Source organism: Callorhinus ursinus, unplaced genomic scaffold, assembly GCF_003265705.2.
Source record: "Callorhinus ursinus isolate GAN/ISIS: 27379988/994484 unplaced genomic scaffold, GSC_fseal_2.0 scaffold17, whole genome shotgun sequence".
Taxonomy (NCBI): Eukaryota; Metazoa; Chordata; class Mammalia; order Carnivora; family Otariidae; genus Callorhinus; species Callorhinus ursinus.
The window spans coordinates 3354485-3368556 of record NW_027397079.1 but is presented as its reverse complement, the minus strand read 5'-3'; the positions used below and the strand labels follow the sequence as shown (position 1 = coordinate 3368556).

The 14072-nt window shown below is 40.7% G+C and overlaps 1 protein-coding gene across 2 annotated transcripts in view; it reads left to right on the top strand.

Moving 5' to 3' along the window:
* The window catches only part of CSMD1 (CUB and Sushi multiple domains 1), a 2052675-nt gene that overhangs the window by 1636823 nt on the left and 401780 nt on the right, over positions 1–14072 (top strand). For both annotated transcript variants that reach the window (XM_073902260.1, XM_073902259.1), the window contains one exon: positions 12994–13176. In XM_073902260.1, coding sequence (XP_073758361.1) covers positions 12994–13176 — 183 coding nt within the window. The remainder of the gene's footprint in view (positions 1–12993; positions 13177–14072) is intronic.

The window sequence follows — 14072 nt, the reverse complement described above, 5'->3', positions numbered from 1 at the left end:
CTTGATCCTGGGGTTGTAAGTTTGAGCCTCACATTGGGTGTAGAGATTACTTAAAAATAAAATCTTTAAAATTAAAAAAAATAAAATTAAATAAATAAAATAATTCTGAAGGGCATCTACTGTGCATTGGTCATTTGGATAGCTACTGGAGGTTTACCAGTCAATACGGTAGACCCTCTCAGAGCTTACAGTAAAGCACAAAAGATAAATAAAATGCACAGTGACAAGTGGTACAGTGGAGAATAGAGAGATGCAGGCTATCCCGGCACAAGTGCAATTGAAAGTAGACTATCAGCGAGACACGAGAGGCAGGGTGGACACGATGTTTGCAGTGAGTCAGGAGGACTGTGAAGAAGAGGTACCATCCGTTACTGAAAGAACTTGTAGCCTGGATGGTGGATTGCAAGGAAAGACATGAAGAAAGATGACCCAGAGGTGTTAGTAATGTCCAGATCATGCCAGGCTTCCTACATAAACAAAAGAATTTGGATTAAGAATGGAAATCGCCAGAGTCATTTCAAGTGAGTTAGGGCCACCACCTGGTCTGAGGTTTAGAAACATTATTTTGGCTGCAGCATGGAAAGTGGAATGAAGAGCCAGGTAGGAAGCAATCCTTCAAGGGGCAGCAGTGATGTCGGGGCACAGACAATCGTGGGTGATGATCCTTGGAATGCACGGGAGGGCAGCGAACACCACAGACACGTCTTTGTGTGGGGTCTTTGGAGCTTGGCTGATATTATCTATCAAGGAACTGTGTACATTCCTTGAGATGGTCCTAAAACAATGTTTTTGTAAAATTTATTAATCATGGGAAAGCCAAGACCTATGGTTCATATTTTTTGCTACATTCTAAATCTAAGACTTCAGAATGTCACAAAAATATAAAACCAGAAGGGACATTAACAATTACCCAATCGTATCACCTTTGTTTCTCATGAAGATTAAATAATGTACTCAGGGTTTTAAAGCTGGCTTCTGCTACAACTGAGATAAAAATTATCTTCACCAGTGAAGATCATGTATTTAAATGTGGTTGCAAATTTCCCTTTATCTCAAAACTAAGGAAATCTTGCAGATACTCAAAAAATAAACAACCTGTTCTTCCGAAATCTTGCAGATACTCAAAAAATAAACAACCTGTTCTTCCATAAATTAATCTGGAAGCGTGTGGAAGGAAACGCCCATTGCATGAGAAATAGTTGTAGTAAATAAATTGAGTGTTTGGAATGCCTTATTATAAGTGTTTTCAGCACATGCTGTTCTTAATAACAACAATAACAAAATTAAAGTAATGCAAGTTTTACGGGAATTTCTTACACTCCAAAGTGAATTCTTCACAATGCATGAAAAGAAGAGGGCACGATTCTAATTACTGACAGAAATTAGTATTTCTCTGCTCATTGCTCCTCTATGACCCTGACTAAACAATTAGCTGAAGAGATGTGAAGGAAAGGTTGGAGTACCCACCTTCGATGGACTGGGTATCAGAAGTTGCTGGAACGACAGGGTACCCTGACAGTGGGAACATTCAGGGGATGGGGAGACCAGGCAGCAAAGAGCCCCAAGAGGGTGGTGGGTCTCTGCATCTCTCTCCAAAGGAGATGGCACACCCAGGGGCACACTGATGACTACCATCCAGAGAAGACAGGGCAGGACCCAGAAAATTCAGAGAGAGAAAACATTCACGAGTGTCATCCTCATCAGCAAGATGCTTTGTGATGCTACCATGATCAGCAAGTGCGGCAGAGGGTCTTTTGATGCGGTGAACCTCCCCACCCCCCACTCCAGCAGGCTTCATGGGCAGACAGAACACATCTCTGCTGCTCAGGATGGACTTGACCATGTTGAGCAGTAACAGTGTGAACTGTCCCCCTCAGCTTTCCCAAGACTAACGGTCCTTGACTCTCAGGCTGAATGTTGGCGATTTGTAGACAACAGACCAAAACAGAGGCTCTTTTCACCCAGCGTAATCACCAGCACCTCTTCCCGGGTTCTCCTGTGCCAGATTGCTGGTCCAGGAAATCTTCCCTGTCTTAAAAGCTGGGGAAGTGAAGGAACAAGTTTGGGTCCTGCACAGAGCAGCAGAGAGCATTAGCTGCAACAGCTTGCCTGACAATGAGCACGTTGGCTACTCACTCCCTGATCCTGAAGAAGACCTTGTCATCACCGGAAGTTTCCAGAAGCTCCGTTGTTGTCTCCTGGTGTGCTCACTACTCCTCCTCCAACTCCAACAATCCCCAACCCAAGAAGATCCCCAGGCTTCTATCCTTCCATTCTTGTCCTCACATAGTCAGAAAGTTGACAGAATAAACACAAACCGGTGTCCTGAGGATTGTATACTACTAAAATCAGAGAATAATTTTCCTTTTGGACTTCATAAAAATAACTTTTCACTAAAATGTAAACAATATTGTCAGGAGTATTTTTAGGAAATATTTATGAATGGGAAGGAGCCATAGCTTCTTCCTTTTGACAATTCTCAGTATCTGCTGGTGGCATAATTCCGAAGCCAAAGTCAGTTGGAAAAACTTTGCCAGAGAACATAAAAGCAAATCGATCCTGACCGAATGAAAGACTCACGTATTCTACAGTCAACTGACATCATGGGCATCACAAATCTATGAATATTGTCTCTTTCATATCCTTATATTAGTTTGCCTGGACTGCCGTAATTTATTCCCTGAGAGTTCTGGAGGCTGCAAGTCCAAGATCAAAGTGCTGGCAGGTTTGATTTCTTGTGGGACCTCTCTCCTTGGCTTGCAGATAGCAGTCTTCTCCCTGTGTCTTCCCATGGCTTTCTCTCTGTGTGTGCCTGGCCCCTACTGTCTCATCCTCTTCTTACAAGGACAATAGTCCTATTGAACAAAAGCCCTACCGTTATGACCTAATTTCAACTTAATTACTTCCTTACAGACCCCACCTCCAAATACAGTCATATCGAGGGTCAGAGGTTCAACTTGAATTATGGGGACTGGGTGTGGGGGGCTCATAATTCATTCCATAACAACTCTGAAAAATTACTGGTTAACAGTTAATTCAGTACTGTGTTCCCAGATAATTACTTGGTATGTAGATATCTTGTGTTGCCAACTCAGGACAGAGCCATATGCTTGCATAAAATGACATTATCTTATAAGATGAAATGTCTAACAAGAACACATGCCTGGGTAGATGATACGCCAACACTGAAGAGGTGACCTAATGAAATACCCGTGGGCCGTGCCAACATTCTTCTCCAGAAGCAATTTTGGGTTTGCTGTAATGCACAGATAATTGGATAATCAAGTGCCCAAATGTTGTGCCTAATTGTAGAGCAAAGTTGAAAAAAAAAATTGGCCTCGAAAATGTTTATTCATTGCTAAATGCCCATTTCAATCACAAAATAATTTTTGTGGGCTAGGCATAAGTTATTTATTTTAATAGATGTAATAAACATAGGATGTTTATCTTTGGTATTGCATAGTAAATAATATTCAGCAATATTTAGTGGAGGAGGTTAACATCCCATATCTATCTTAATAAAGCAGATATAGGGCATTTATCTCTAACAAGTGTGGCTTCCTATCTCTGAGAAAAACTGGCTAGGAAACACACTTGGAAGAATTAGTGAGTTTATATTCTAGGGCTGCTAACTCTAAGCATGTGGAATCCTATGAAAAATGGTGCCTTTCATGTTGGTACGGCTAATCTCCTTAGGAAAAAAGTTGGTAACAGGACAAGTAATTTATTAAACCTATTCCCTAGTTTCTAAAATTAAAATTGCCATTTCCCCCCCTTTGATATGCACCTCTTTCTCTTCTTTATGATCAGCTATCCAAATGTGCTTTCAAGCCCATGAAATTACAAATCAGTTGGAAGTTAGCCAGTTAAAGTGTACCTGTAAATTGCCACCTACTCCAACAAAAGCCTTGGATCTCCTTGATTTTTATGGCAGAATGAAGAAAGAATAAGAAAGGACCAAAATAGTTTTGATTCATTATATCCTGATGCATTCTCTTATTTTTCTTTTACCCAATTTGTCATTTTTCTACCTACATGAAAATCATTTTAGTCATACTCACTCACATTTACTTTTATTTGCCTTAATTTTTTAACTCCCCACGTATTCCCAAAATAATTTTTAAAAACTTATTTCTATTTCTTTTTTCCTGAAAACTTAACACAGGGTAACAAAATTTTTAAACACTGTCCTGGTGAAAAGTGCCAAACATACTAAAAATGGTTTGATGTTTTTGAGAGGTGATTTTTTTTCCCCATTGAGATGATATTTTTGGTAGGAACTAATTTCAATTTTTAATTTTGCCAACATTTTGTGGCAGATATTGTGGATTGTCCATGCAAATACCATTTATTAAAAGAAATGAAACCATTTTCCTTTGTTTTTCTTCATGGTGGAGTCTGCTATGACATTTCCTGGATCTTTCAGAGGTAGGAATGGCCAGGTGACCTGTCAGACACAAAGAAGGATGAACAGAAATCATTAGATATGACCTTGGTTTTGATTTGGTCTTGGGTTTTTTGGGTTTTGTTTTGTTTTGTTTTTAAAAGAAAAAACCCAGCTTGCTGCCCTTGGGGGAAACCTTGCCTCTCCACTTCCTCCTGCCTTGAGACTCAGCAGCCACTTTGCCCCAAGAGACAGAACCCTCCAGATGTCAGCCAGCAAGCCCAGACACTCTGTTGCCGATGCAATCCTTCTGCCTCTCTGCACTTCCAACCTCTGGGTACATGAGGAAAAGAAAATACTCATTAATTTCAGCCAGAGTTCATTGAAACTTTTTATTCCTAGCAGCCAAAGGCAATCCTAATAAAACAAAATTCACAATACTCAGTGACACCTTTACTCTGACCTGTGAAAAAGAGACTATTGTAGCTTGCAAGATGACCTAGCTGTTTTTGTGTGTGGGTATAATTTATGGGTAGATTCATTGCACAATTGGATCATTTCCATGGGATTATTTTTAAATAGACAAATATAATAATGCCACTTTGGTGTTTCTCTTTATGCATAAATCTTTGCTTTAGTCCAACTTAAGGACCATTATTGGGAAAGAACTCCAGTTTCCCCTTTGATAGCATGCATGTGATGTGCTTATTTATGAAATATGTATTACCAGAGGTTAGTCTAAATTGGTCATTCTTTTGCGGGGGGGACTTTTTGTATCTGCATTCTGGTGCTGACGTGTGCTAGGTAGGAAAAGGCGTCCAGCTTGAGGGAGGAGGCTGAGATTCTGGCTGCTCGCTATTTGCCCCCCTGCTGTCTTCTGAAATGTTCCCCGGGAGGTGCTGCATCCTCTTGAAAACTGCAGCTTCTCCTCCTTCTTTCCTGACTAGGGAATGCCTCCCGTCCTGCTTAGAAGCCACTCCTCCTTCTTCCCTAGGCAGGGCCTTCGCAGTGTAGATAAAGCCCCACTGGAAAACACTAGAACTTGTGACTGGGAGGGGTTGGAGCTCCCTATGTGATGCTGATGTGTAAGCAAGTCTGGGAACCACTGATTTTAGGGAATCAGAATGCAGAGGCCAAGGCAAAAGAGGGGTCTATTTAGAACTTTGCTAGAATTAAGAACACCTCATTCCTTTAAAATACAATAGTTAATGTGTTAAGCTCGAAGCTCAACTAGGAAAGTCAACTTTCCTATTTAACAGGAAAAAAATAGTTCTACAGAGGTGTCATGAAAATTCTCAGATTCTGCATTCTGTGGCAATAATATATAACTAAATGATGTAAGGAGCAGCCTTGCCTGAAGTGCTAAAGGTGAAGGGCTTCTTCTTTCTTTTGGACTTGTTTCATTTTGAAACCAGGGGGCCAGTAATGCTGGGTGTTGGGTAAGATGATGGAAATTAATATTGCAAAGTAAAATGCGTCCTGAGGAACATCTCATTATGGCCCAGGGGGAGGGTGGCAGTCACTGAGTCTGGACCACCTCTCTTGTCTCTGAGCCCAGGGGAGGGTGGCAGTCACTGAGTCTGGACCGCTCCTCTCTTGTCCCTGAGTTCGGGCAGCTTCCCTGGGTTCTACTCTTGGCTGAGTTGCTCTGGACCCAGCCTAACGGCAATGTGAGCGTCACTGCCGTGGTTTCAATGTAACCTTTGTTTTGCATGACCCACAAGATAAACATTCAGGGATGGACACAAAATATGTAAAAGTTCAGAGTGTAGTTTCCTTTTGGCTGCTTATTTTTATTTTAAAGACATTTGATGCATAGTACTAACTTCAGAATATCTTCAAAATGACAGATGTCTCACCAAGAGTACTATGATGTTCATCCATAGTCTGTTCAAAGTACTAGACTAGAGACCTCTTGAAGGTAATTAATTATTCTTGGGCCTAGTACCTTAGCACATAATTTGTGGTCCACAAATATTTTTGAAAGATTATCAAAGCGAATAATAGATCCAAGTTTCCATGAATATGAAATAAAAGATCTGTGACTTGAACCTAGATTCTCTGTGCAGTTCCCTTTCCTGTAACACACGTTGCCCACCAAGCATATATACACAGGTTGATAGAAGTTAAAATCTTCATGATAATTTGGGATTGGTGTTCTTGTCAATTTCACAATAAACTAAGAAACAATTGCTCATCACGTGTGGTTTCTATAGTTCTTACAGCATGATTATCGTAAAGCATAATGAAAGAATAATATCCTTTTTTAAAATGTTTTTATTGTTATGTTAATCACCATACATTACATCATTAGTTTTTGATGTAGTGTTCCATGAATCATTGTTTGTGCATTACACCCAGTGCTCCACGCAGAACGTGCCCTCTTTAATACCCATCACCAGGCTAACCCATCCCACACCCCCCTCCCCTCTAGAACCCTCGGTTTGTTTTTCAGAGTCCATCGTCTCTCATGGTTCGTCTCCCCCTCCAACTTACTCCCCTTCATTCTTCCCCTCCTGCTATCTTCTTCTTTTTTTTTTTTCCTTAACATATATTGCATTATTTGTTTCAGAAGTACGGATCTGTGATTCAACAGTCTTGCACAATTCACAGTGCTCACCATAGCACATACCCTCCCCAATGTCTATCACCCACCCACCCCATCCCTCCCACCCCCCACCACTCCAGCAACCCTCAGTTTGTTTCCTGAGGTTAAAAATTCCTCGTATCAGCGAGGTCATATGATACATGTCTTTCTCTGATTGACTTCTTTCACTCAGCATAACACCCTCCAGTTCCATCCATGTCGTTGCAAATAGCAAGATCTTATTCCTTTTGATGGTTGCATAATATTCCATTGTGTATATATACCACATCTTCTTTATCCATTTGTCTGTCAATGGACATCTTGGCTCTTTCCACAGTTTGGCTATTGTGGATATTGCTGCTATAAACATTGGGGTGCACGTACCCCTTCGGATCCCTACATTTGTATCTTTGGGGTAAATAGTGCATGAAAGTGCATGAAAGTAGTGCATGAAAGAATAATATCCTAGTCAAGGTCTAGAAGTCTTGCATTGCCTGGTCCTTGGCCCCCTCATTGTTTTTCTGTTTTGCTTGTCTCCCCCTTTATTACCAGACTGTGGTCACACTTGGTCCCTAGCTGTTTGTGAGCCCTGCCAAACAGATTCCTCACTCAGCCCCATGGTTTAGTTTTGCTCACTGTACGTGCAGTATTCTGCTTTTTTATACTCATGGATGTGTCCTCCCTTCATATCTCTGCTCAAATGTGAATTTCAGAGACCATCCCTGGATGTTTCACCTAAAACAGAACCCTTACCACTCTGCATTCCCTCTTACACTGCTTTCTCTTTCTTCAGTGAATTTATCACTGTCTGATATATTTTGTATTATCTGTTTATTTTCGGCTGACTGCCCTAAGCTACAAACTTCACAAGATCAGTGACTTGGTCTGTTCGGTATTTGTTTTTTTTTTTTTTCTTTGACCTTATAGCTAGAACAGTCAATGTACTGTGCTCAAAAATATTAGTCACAGACTAAAAAATTGGTCAAAGGCTAGTAACTCTTCGTAGGGAAAAAAAAATCAGCAGCCTGTGTTATAGCTAGAAACTCTGTACCTAAGCCTGGTCAGACATCTCAGAAGTTCATTTAAAGAACATAACCACTATCCACTTTGTTTCAGGAACTATTTTTAGTACTAGCAAATACAAAGAAAGATAAGGATCAGTCATCATTCTGGAAGAATTTACAGTGCGATGGGGTAGAGAGACAAGTTCACAACTAAAGTCAGTCCTGATTGGATTAGATCTAAAACCTCTACAGAAAAGCTACCTATCAATTCTAAAACAGGGAGCAAAATCTGGGCTGTGGGAATTGGAAAGCACTTTAGCAAAGGGGGATGCCATGACAGGAGAAGAGGTGGTGTCTTCAATGGGGGAGACCAAAATGGAAGAAAGCTTGGTAGCATGAGAAATCCTGGACTGTTGAGTAGCCTCTGGCTTGAGTGGGAGAAATTTAAGTTGAAGACATGAAAAGTATTTGGAAAATGCATGCTGTTGCACACTGCTTGGTCTCTTTATGACATACTCCACCTGACAGTTGGATCTACCTTCAGGTGCAGTCCTGTGGGCTGGTGGAAAAAGACAGGACATCCCCTAGAGTGTTGAGGAGAAGATAAAGAAGTGAAAACCAAAAATAGTGAGGCCCCAATATGTCAAAAAATTGTATGGATAGAGTTTGATAAGGGACACAAAGCCAAGATACTTAGTTATGCGAAGGAGCCCCAGGGAACTTAGTTATGACCGAAACACGCGTTCGTTCATCTGTGCTTCTACTGCCCTGTGCTGGGGTCATGACAGGTGCAAAGATGTTACCGAAAGAGGAATAATCAGCCAGGTCTTCATTAACAATGCACCATACCTCAGGTAAGTGTTGGTGAGCAGCTGTGGTTTCTTGGTTCAAGAGGCTTGCATTGAATTGAATGAAATTGCATTTTGTAGACCAAAAATTGTCCACTGACTGACAAGTTCATATGGTTCATCTTACTCTTTCTCATGACTTTTCTCAGAAATTTACCTCTAAGCTTTCTATGCTAATCTGTTTACACCCCTCTATTTTCCAGTATCTAGCCCAGAGTGATAATCCTGTTTATGCAAACATTTTATTCTCTCCAGAAAGACCACATGAGCATGCCTGAAACAGGCCACCAGGCTCCCTCGTCAGTCTTGCTGTTTGCTTCCTATGTCATCTAATACTGATATGTCACCAAAAACAAAAAGGCTCAGATACATCAAAAGAGCACATTGTGAATCCAATTACTCATTTATTATATAAACATTTACAGGCATAATATATCTAATAAAAATAAAATGTATTAGAGATGAATGGTGAACATGTGATGTCAAAGTACTTTAAATATTTTAGATCAATTTTTTTAATCTTTTTTTTTAAGATTTTTATTTATTTAGGGCGCCTGGGTGGCTCGGTTGGTTAAGCGACTGCCTTCGGCTCAGGTCATGATCCTGGAGTCCCGGGATCGAGTCCCACATCGGGCTCCCTGCTTGGCAGGGAGTCTGCTTCTCCCTCTGACCCTCTTCCCTCTCGTGCTCTCTATCTCTCATTCTCTCTCTCTCAAATAAATAAATAAAATCCTTAAAGATTTTTATTTATTTATTGAGAGAGATAGTGATAGAGAGCATGAGAGGGGGACAGTCAGAGGGAGAAGGAGAAGCAGACTCCTCGCTGAGCAGGGGGAGCCCGATGCGAGACTCGATCCCAGGACTCCAGGATCATGACCTGAGCCGAAGGCAGTCGCTCCACCAACTGAGCCACCCAGGTGCCCTAGATCAATTTTTAAATGTCATTCAAAAATAAACACTTCATAAAACTCAGGGAAATTAATATAAAAAATTGATAATAAAATAATATTATTAAGTACTTTTAAAGGTCATTGTCAAAGAAAAAGAAAGGCATATCAACAGGAACATTATGGAGTCCGCAGTAGACTGATATGTAAATCTTCCCCGCTGCTGAATGAACAGGATCAGAGAGGCAGTGAGGATATTATCACAACCGAGTATTTTCTTTGGGCCCTAATTATCAAATCCCATTTCTAGATTGCTAATCTGAAAGAGATATTTTGACCAACTTTTTTGTTTTTTCTCTAGGGGCTTCAATCTGTCAATTGATAGCAAACTCTAGTATATATTTCCAAAAAAGAATCTCAGGGTCATCTTTGAGTCATCTTTGACATCTTACATTCCATTACATATGGAAAGAGGTTTGATGCAGTTACTGTATCAATGTCAACCTGATTCTTCATCTTTCATTTGTTCTCCTAGTTCAAAACATACGTGAAGTAGAGGCAGGTTCTCAAGTGAAGGCAATGTGCCCTCCAAGGGAAATTTCAAAATCTGTGGATTTTGTCACGCTCCTTGGGGGGGACAGGAGTGGGCACGGTGTGTAGAGGTCAGGAGTGCAGAACGTCCCCCTGGAGCCCCCCACATGAGGTTTCACATGGGAGATCTAATCAGGAACCATGTACCTATTTCTTCTATGACTGAAGGGTGAGACCTACTTGCACACACACCTACTGATACCAGACCACGCTGCCTGATCGCTAGTCACTAGTCTCTGCAGAGCACCTAATAATGGATGTGTCAGACAGCCCATTGTGTTCCAGGCCAACAGAGCCCTTGCAGATATCTGGACCCATGAACATCAGCATCTTTGGTGGAAATATGTGACCACAGCATGTTCTTGACCCTCAGCATGAGGAGCGGGCAGATCTTCATCCACATCCACGCTGGGTGTCAAACAACAGCAGTTTTTATGTCTGAGCACTCTGCAGTCAGGAGTTCTCAGACTCAATGTAGAAAATTGTATTATCCCACATGCTGTAATTTATTTCCTTGTAAGAAGAAATTATGAATTTCAGTATCACGGAGGCCGAACAAACTTCTAGAAGTCTAAGGTTTACTAACAATCATAGTAATGGCTAATATTTCGAGCCCTGTATACTGGGTACTTTATGTGAATTACATTGTTTAAGTCCCTCAGCTGTCCTTGGAGATAGGAAGTGGTCGCTGAGGATATATAAATGAGACTTTGAAAGACTAAATTGCTTATGGTGGCCAGGCAAAGCCCGAGAGGCTCAACACCAAGTCTGACATCCTGATTCCTGACCTCAGCACTGTGTCTTTGCCAGGACTGTGGGGTGCCCAGACCCCTACCCAACTGGGAGACTACGCCAAATGCAAGCTCTTTTCTGTTATAAACCATTGATATGAACTGCCTTTTATAAATGGGAAAAAAAAAAACTTGATTCAAGGCATCCCAAGTGTTAAATTCAAGTAAATCCACTCTTAGCTCTGTTCAAGTCAAGGCCAGCAACTTGAACTCCAAGGTCTATCCTTAGGGAGATGCGTTCTCTGGAGGTTTCTTTGGCCTGTGTCAGGTGCAGGAACACTTTTGTTCTTATGTAACCATTAGCATAAGGGTCACCTTCTTTATCTGATAGCCGTCAGGTTAGCGGAGCTCACAGAACCTGTTACCCAACCCTGCTTTTGTTTCTTTTGCAATTCTGCCTGAGAAAACAGATGTGTTGATACCCTATCTATCAAAAATCTTGATACCATTATGATATTACAGGTTGATTTCATTGATATGGCTAAACACTCAAGTAAAGTTTCTCCTCTCAAGTGAAAAAAGCCATCCTGGGTCAGTCTCTGGGCATGTGTCTGTTCCTCACACCATAGACCATCCAGAAACTCAGTCCTGAGCCATTCTACAAACATCCCCAAAATTGTGAATTTGATTCACAAGTGGTTAGATTGCTAATAAAACCTGAATTTGAGTTTGTGCTTGGTCACTACAAGATAATTGAGTAAGCCCATGGAGAATTTCAGCAGGAGGACCAGTAGATGAATTTTTGATGTGTGCATGGAAACCGTCCTGTATCTGTTGAAACTCACTTTTCTCCCTTCCTCCACTCACCAGTCCTGCAGAGCAATCTCTTACACTTATATTCAGATCATGTCATGTCTCATCCTAAAACCCTGCCATGCCTTCTTCCCACACCACTCTGCACAAAAACCTGACGGGCTGCTCGGGGTGGGGGGGTCCCTCCCTTCCTTTCCAACTATGAGAGCCAACCACACTGGGCTGGTAACTCTGAGAAGGGCTGATTTCAGACTTCCTTTGAGGCTGATTTATACTTTGTTTCCTCCCTCATCCATTATTCTGTAATCCTTTGAACTTCATTTTGCTTCAAACCACCTATGGTGATCAGAAATCATATACATTTAAAAAATTTTATTGTTTCCCTCCATATAATGTGAGCCCCAAGAGTGGGAGAATTCTGTCTTGTTTGTTCAGTAACTGGTTACCTAGAACAGTGCCTGACACATAGTTGGCCCTCAAAACATATTTTTTGTATGAATAAATAAGAAACATTTTATTTAATACATTCTGTGTAGTTAGCATTTAAGACAGAGCAAAGGTTGAAATATATGGACGGTTTTGTTGCCTTTGTATCCAACATGTTTTAATGCAAAGGGGCTTGGTTCTGCATAGTTTCTTTCTGTCTGAAGACCATTAATATATTCATTTTGTTTCATAAATGAGTTTTAAGATTAAGGGAAAGAATATTCAAATGGATTTATTGATTTAAATATTTAGTAGTGAATGAACAATCTTACTTATATTGTTTATATTTAAAAAAAGATAGATTAAAACAGAATTGGTATTTACATTTTAATGGCAGTGATCCTGGACAACATGTAGGAAGTGTGTGGGCCAGGAAGACACATCTATTAATCATAACATTCGTGTCGCCAACACATCTGCGTAGCCATTCGTCTCCCTTAAAAGACAATAAATTAAGTACCTTTCTCTCAATTTAAATTACACCTTTTTTTTCAGGCTTTTGCAACTAAATGTTAGATGAACAGAGCATCCTTTTGAAACTTTTAACAAAAGCTGTGTTTCAACCAGCAAAAAGTAACCACTCATTCACTTTATAAATTGTTAGAAAAAAATGTTCACTGTGTATTTTTTCTTCATGGTTCATTTTTCTTTCCCATTTTCAGAAATTGAAAAGGGAGGATGTGGGGACCCTGGTGTCCCCGCCTACGGGAAGCGGGCTGGCAGTAGCTTCCTCCATGGGGACACGCTGACGTTCGAGTGCCAAGCAGCCTTTGAGCTGGTGGGAGAGCGGGTGATCACGTGCCAACAGAACAACCAGTGGTCTGGCAACAAGCCCAGCTGTGTATGTGAGTACTGTGCCCAGACGGGGCTGTTCCATCCTATGACTGCCAGGTCTGGGGAGAAAGAAGGAAAGAGGCAGGTGCACCTAGAAAGGGGGCAACATTCAGAACCTCTGGAGAGTGCTTCATTGACCAAAAAAGAATGGGCGTTCTCAAACACTAACTTCCTTGCTTTGCTCACTCAGGTAAAACTAATCCATGGTATTGTTCCATCTCCTGTATAAAATGTAGCTGAGAGCTCTCTGCTAGCAAGAACAGACCATGCTTACAGAAGCCTTGCTTCCCTCCAGAGCTTCTGAAGCGGGTTGGTCTGAGACGTCCTCTAGTAATGGACTTGAGGACTTTGATAATGTGCTAGCATGCAAACACCACTTGTGAGTGTGGGTAGCATCAGCCTAGGGTTCAGAGAACTGCCTACTTCCTCTAAGTAAAAGATTCTAACAAATAGAAACAAAGTACTTCATGGTGATTTAAAAGCAAGATATTTTGGTAACTATATGTAGCATGTAACTAAATGTAGCATTTTTGTAACAAATGTAACATGAAACCTGAAAGACAAATATGGAATTATATGGAATAAAAAGCAAAGCCGCACCCTAGAGATAAATCCAACAGGTGTCCTCTCTCTATATATGTATATATGTAAACTGATTTTAAGTACACACTCTTAAAAGATAAATGTTCTGAGAGATTTTTATATTATCCACCCAACACATGGTCTGATTTTCTGAGTTATTTTTTATTAATCGTTACCTTATAACTAATAAAAAATTAATAATTTGAAAAAATGCACTTTAAAGGCAAACATAAAATATAAAGGAAAAATTATCCTAGAAGACTAAACAGAACCAGTATTATTTTCTGGAAATTGCTCCTGTAACACAAACACATCTTTTCATATT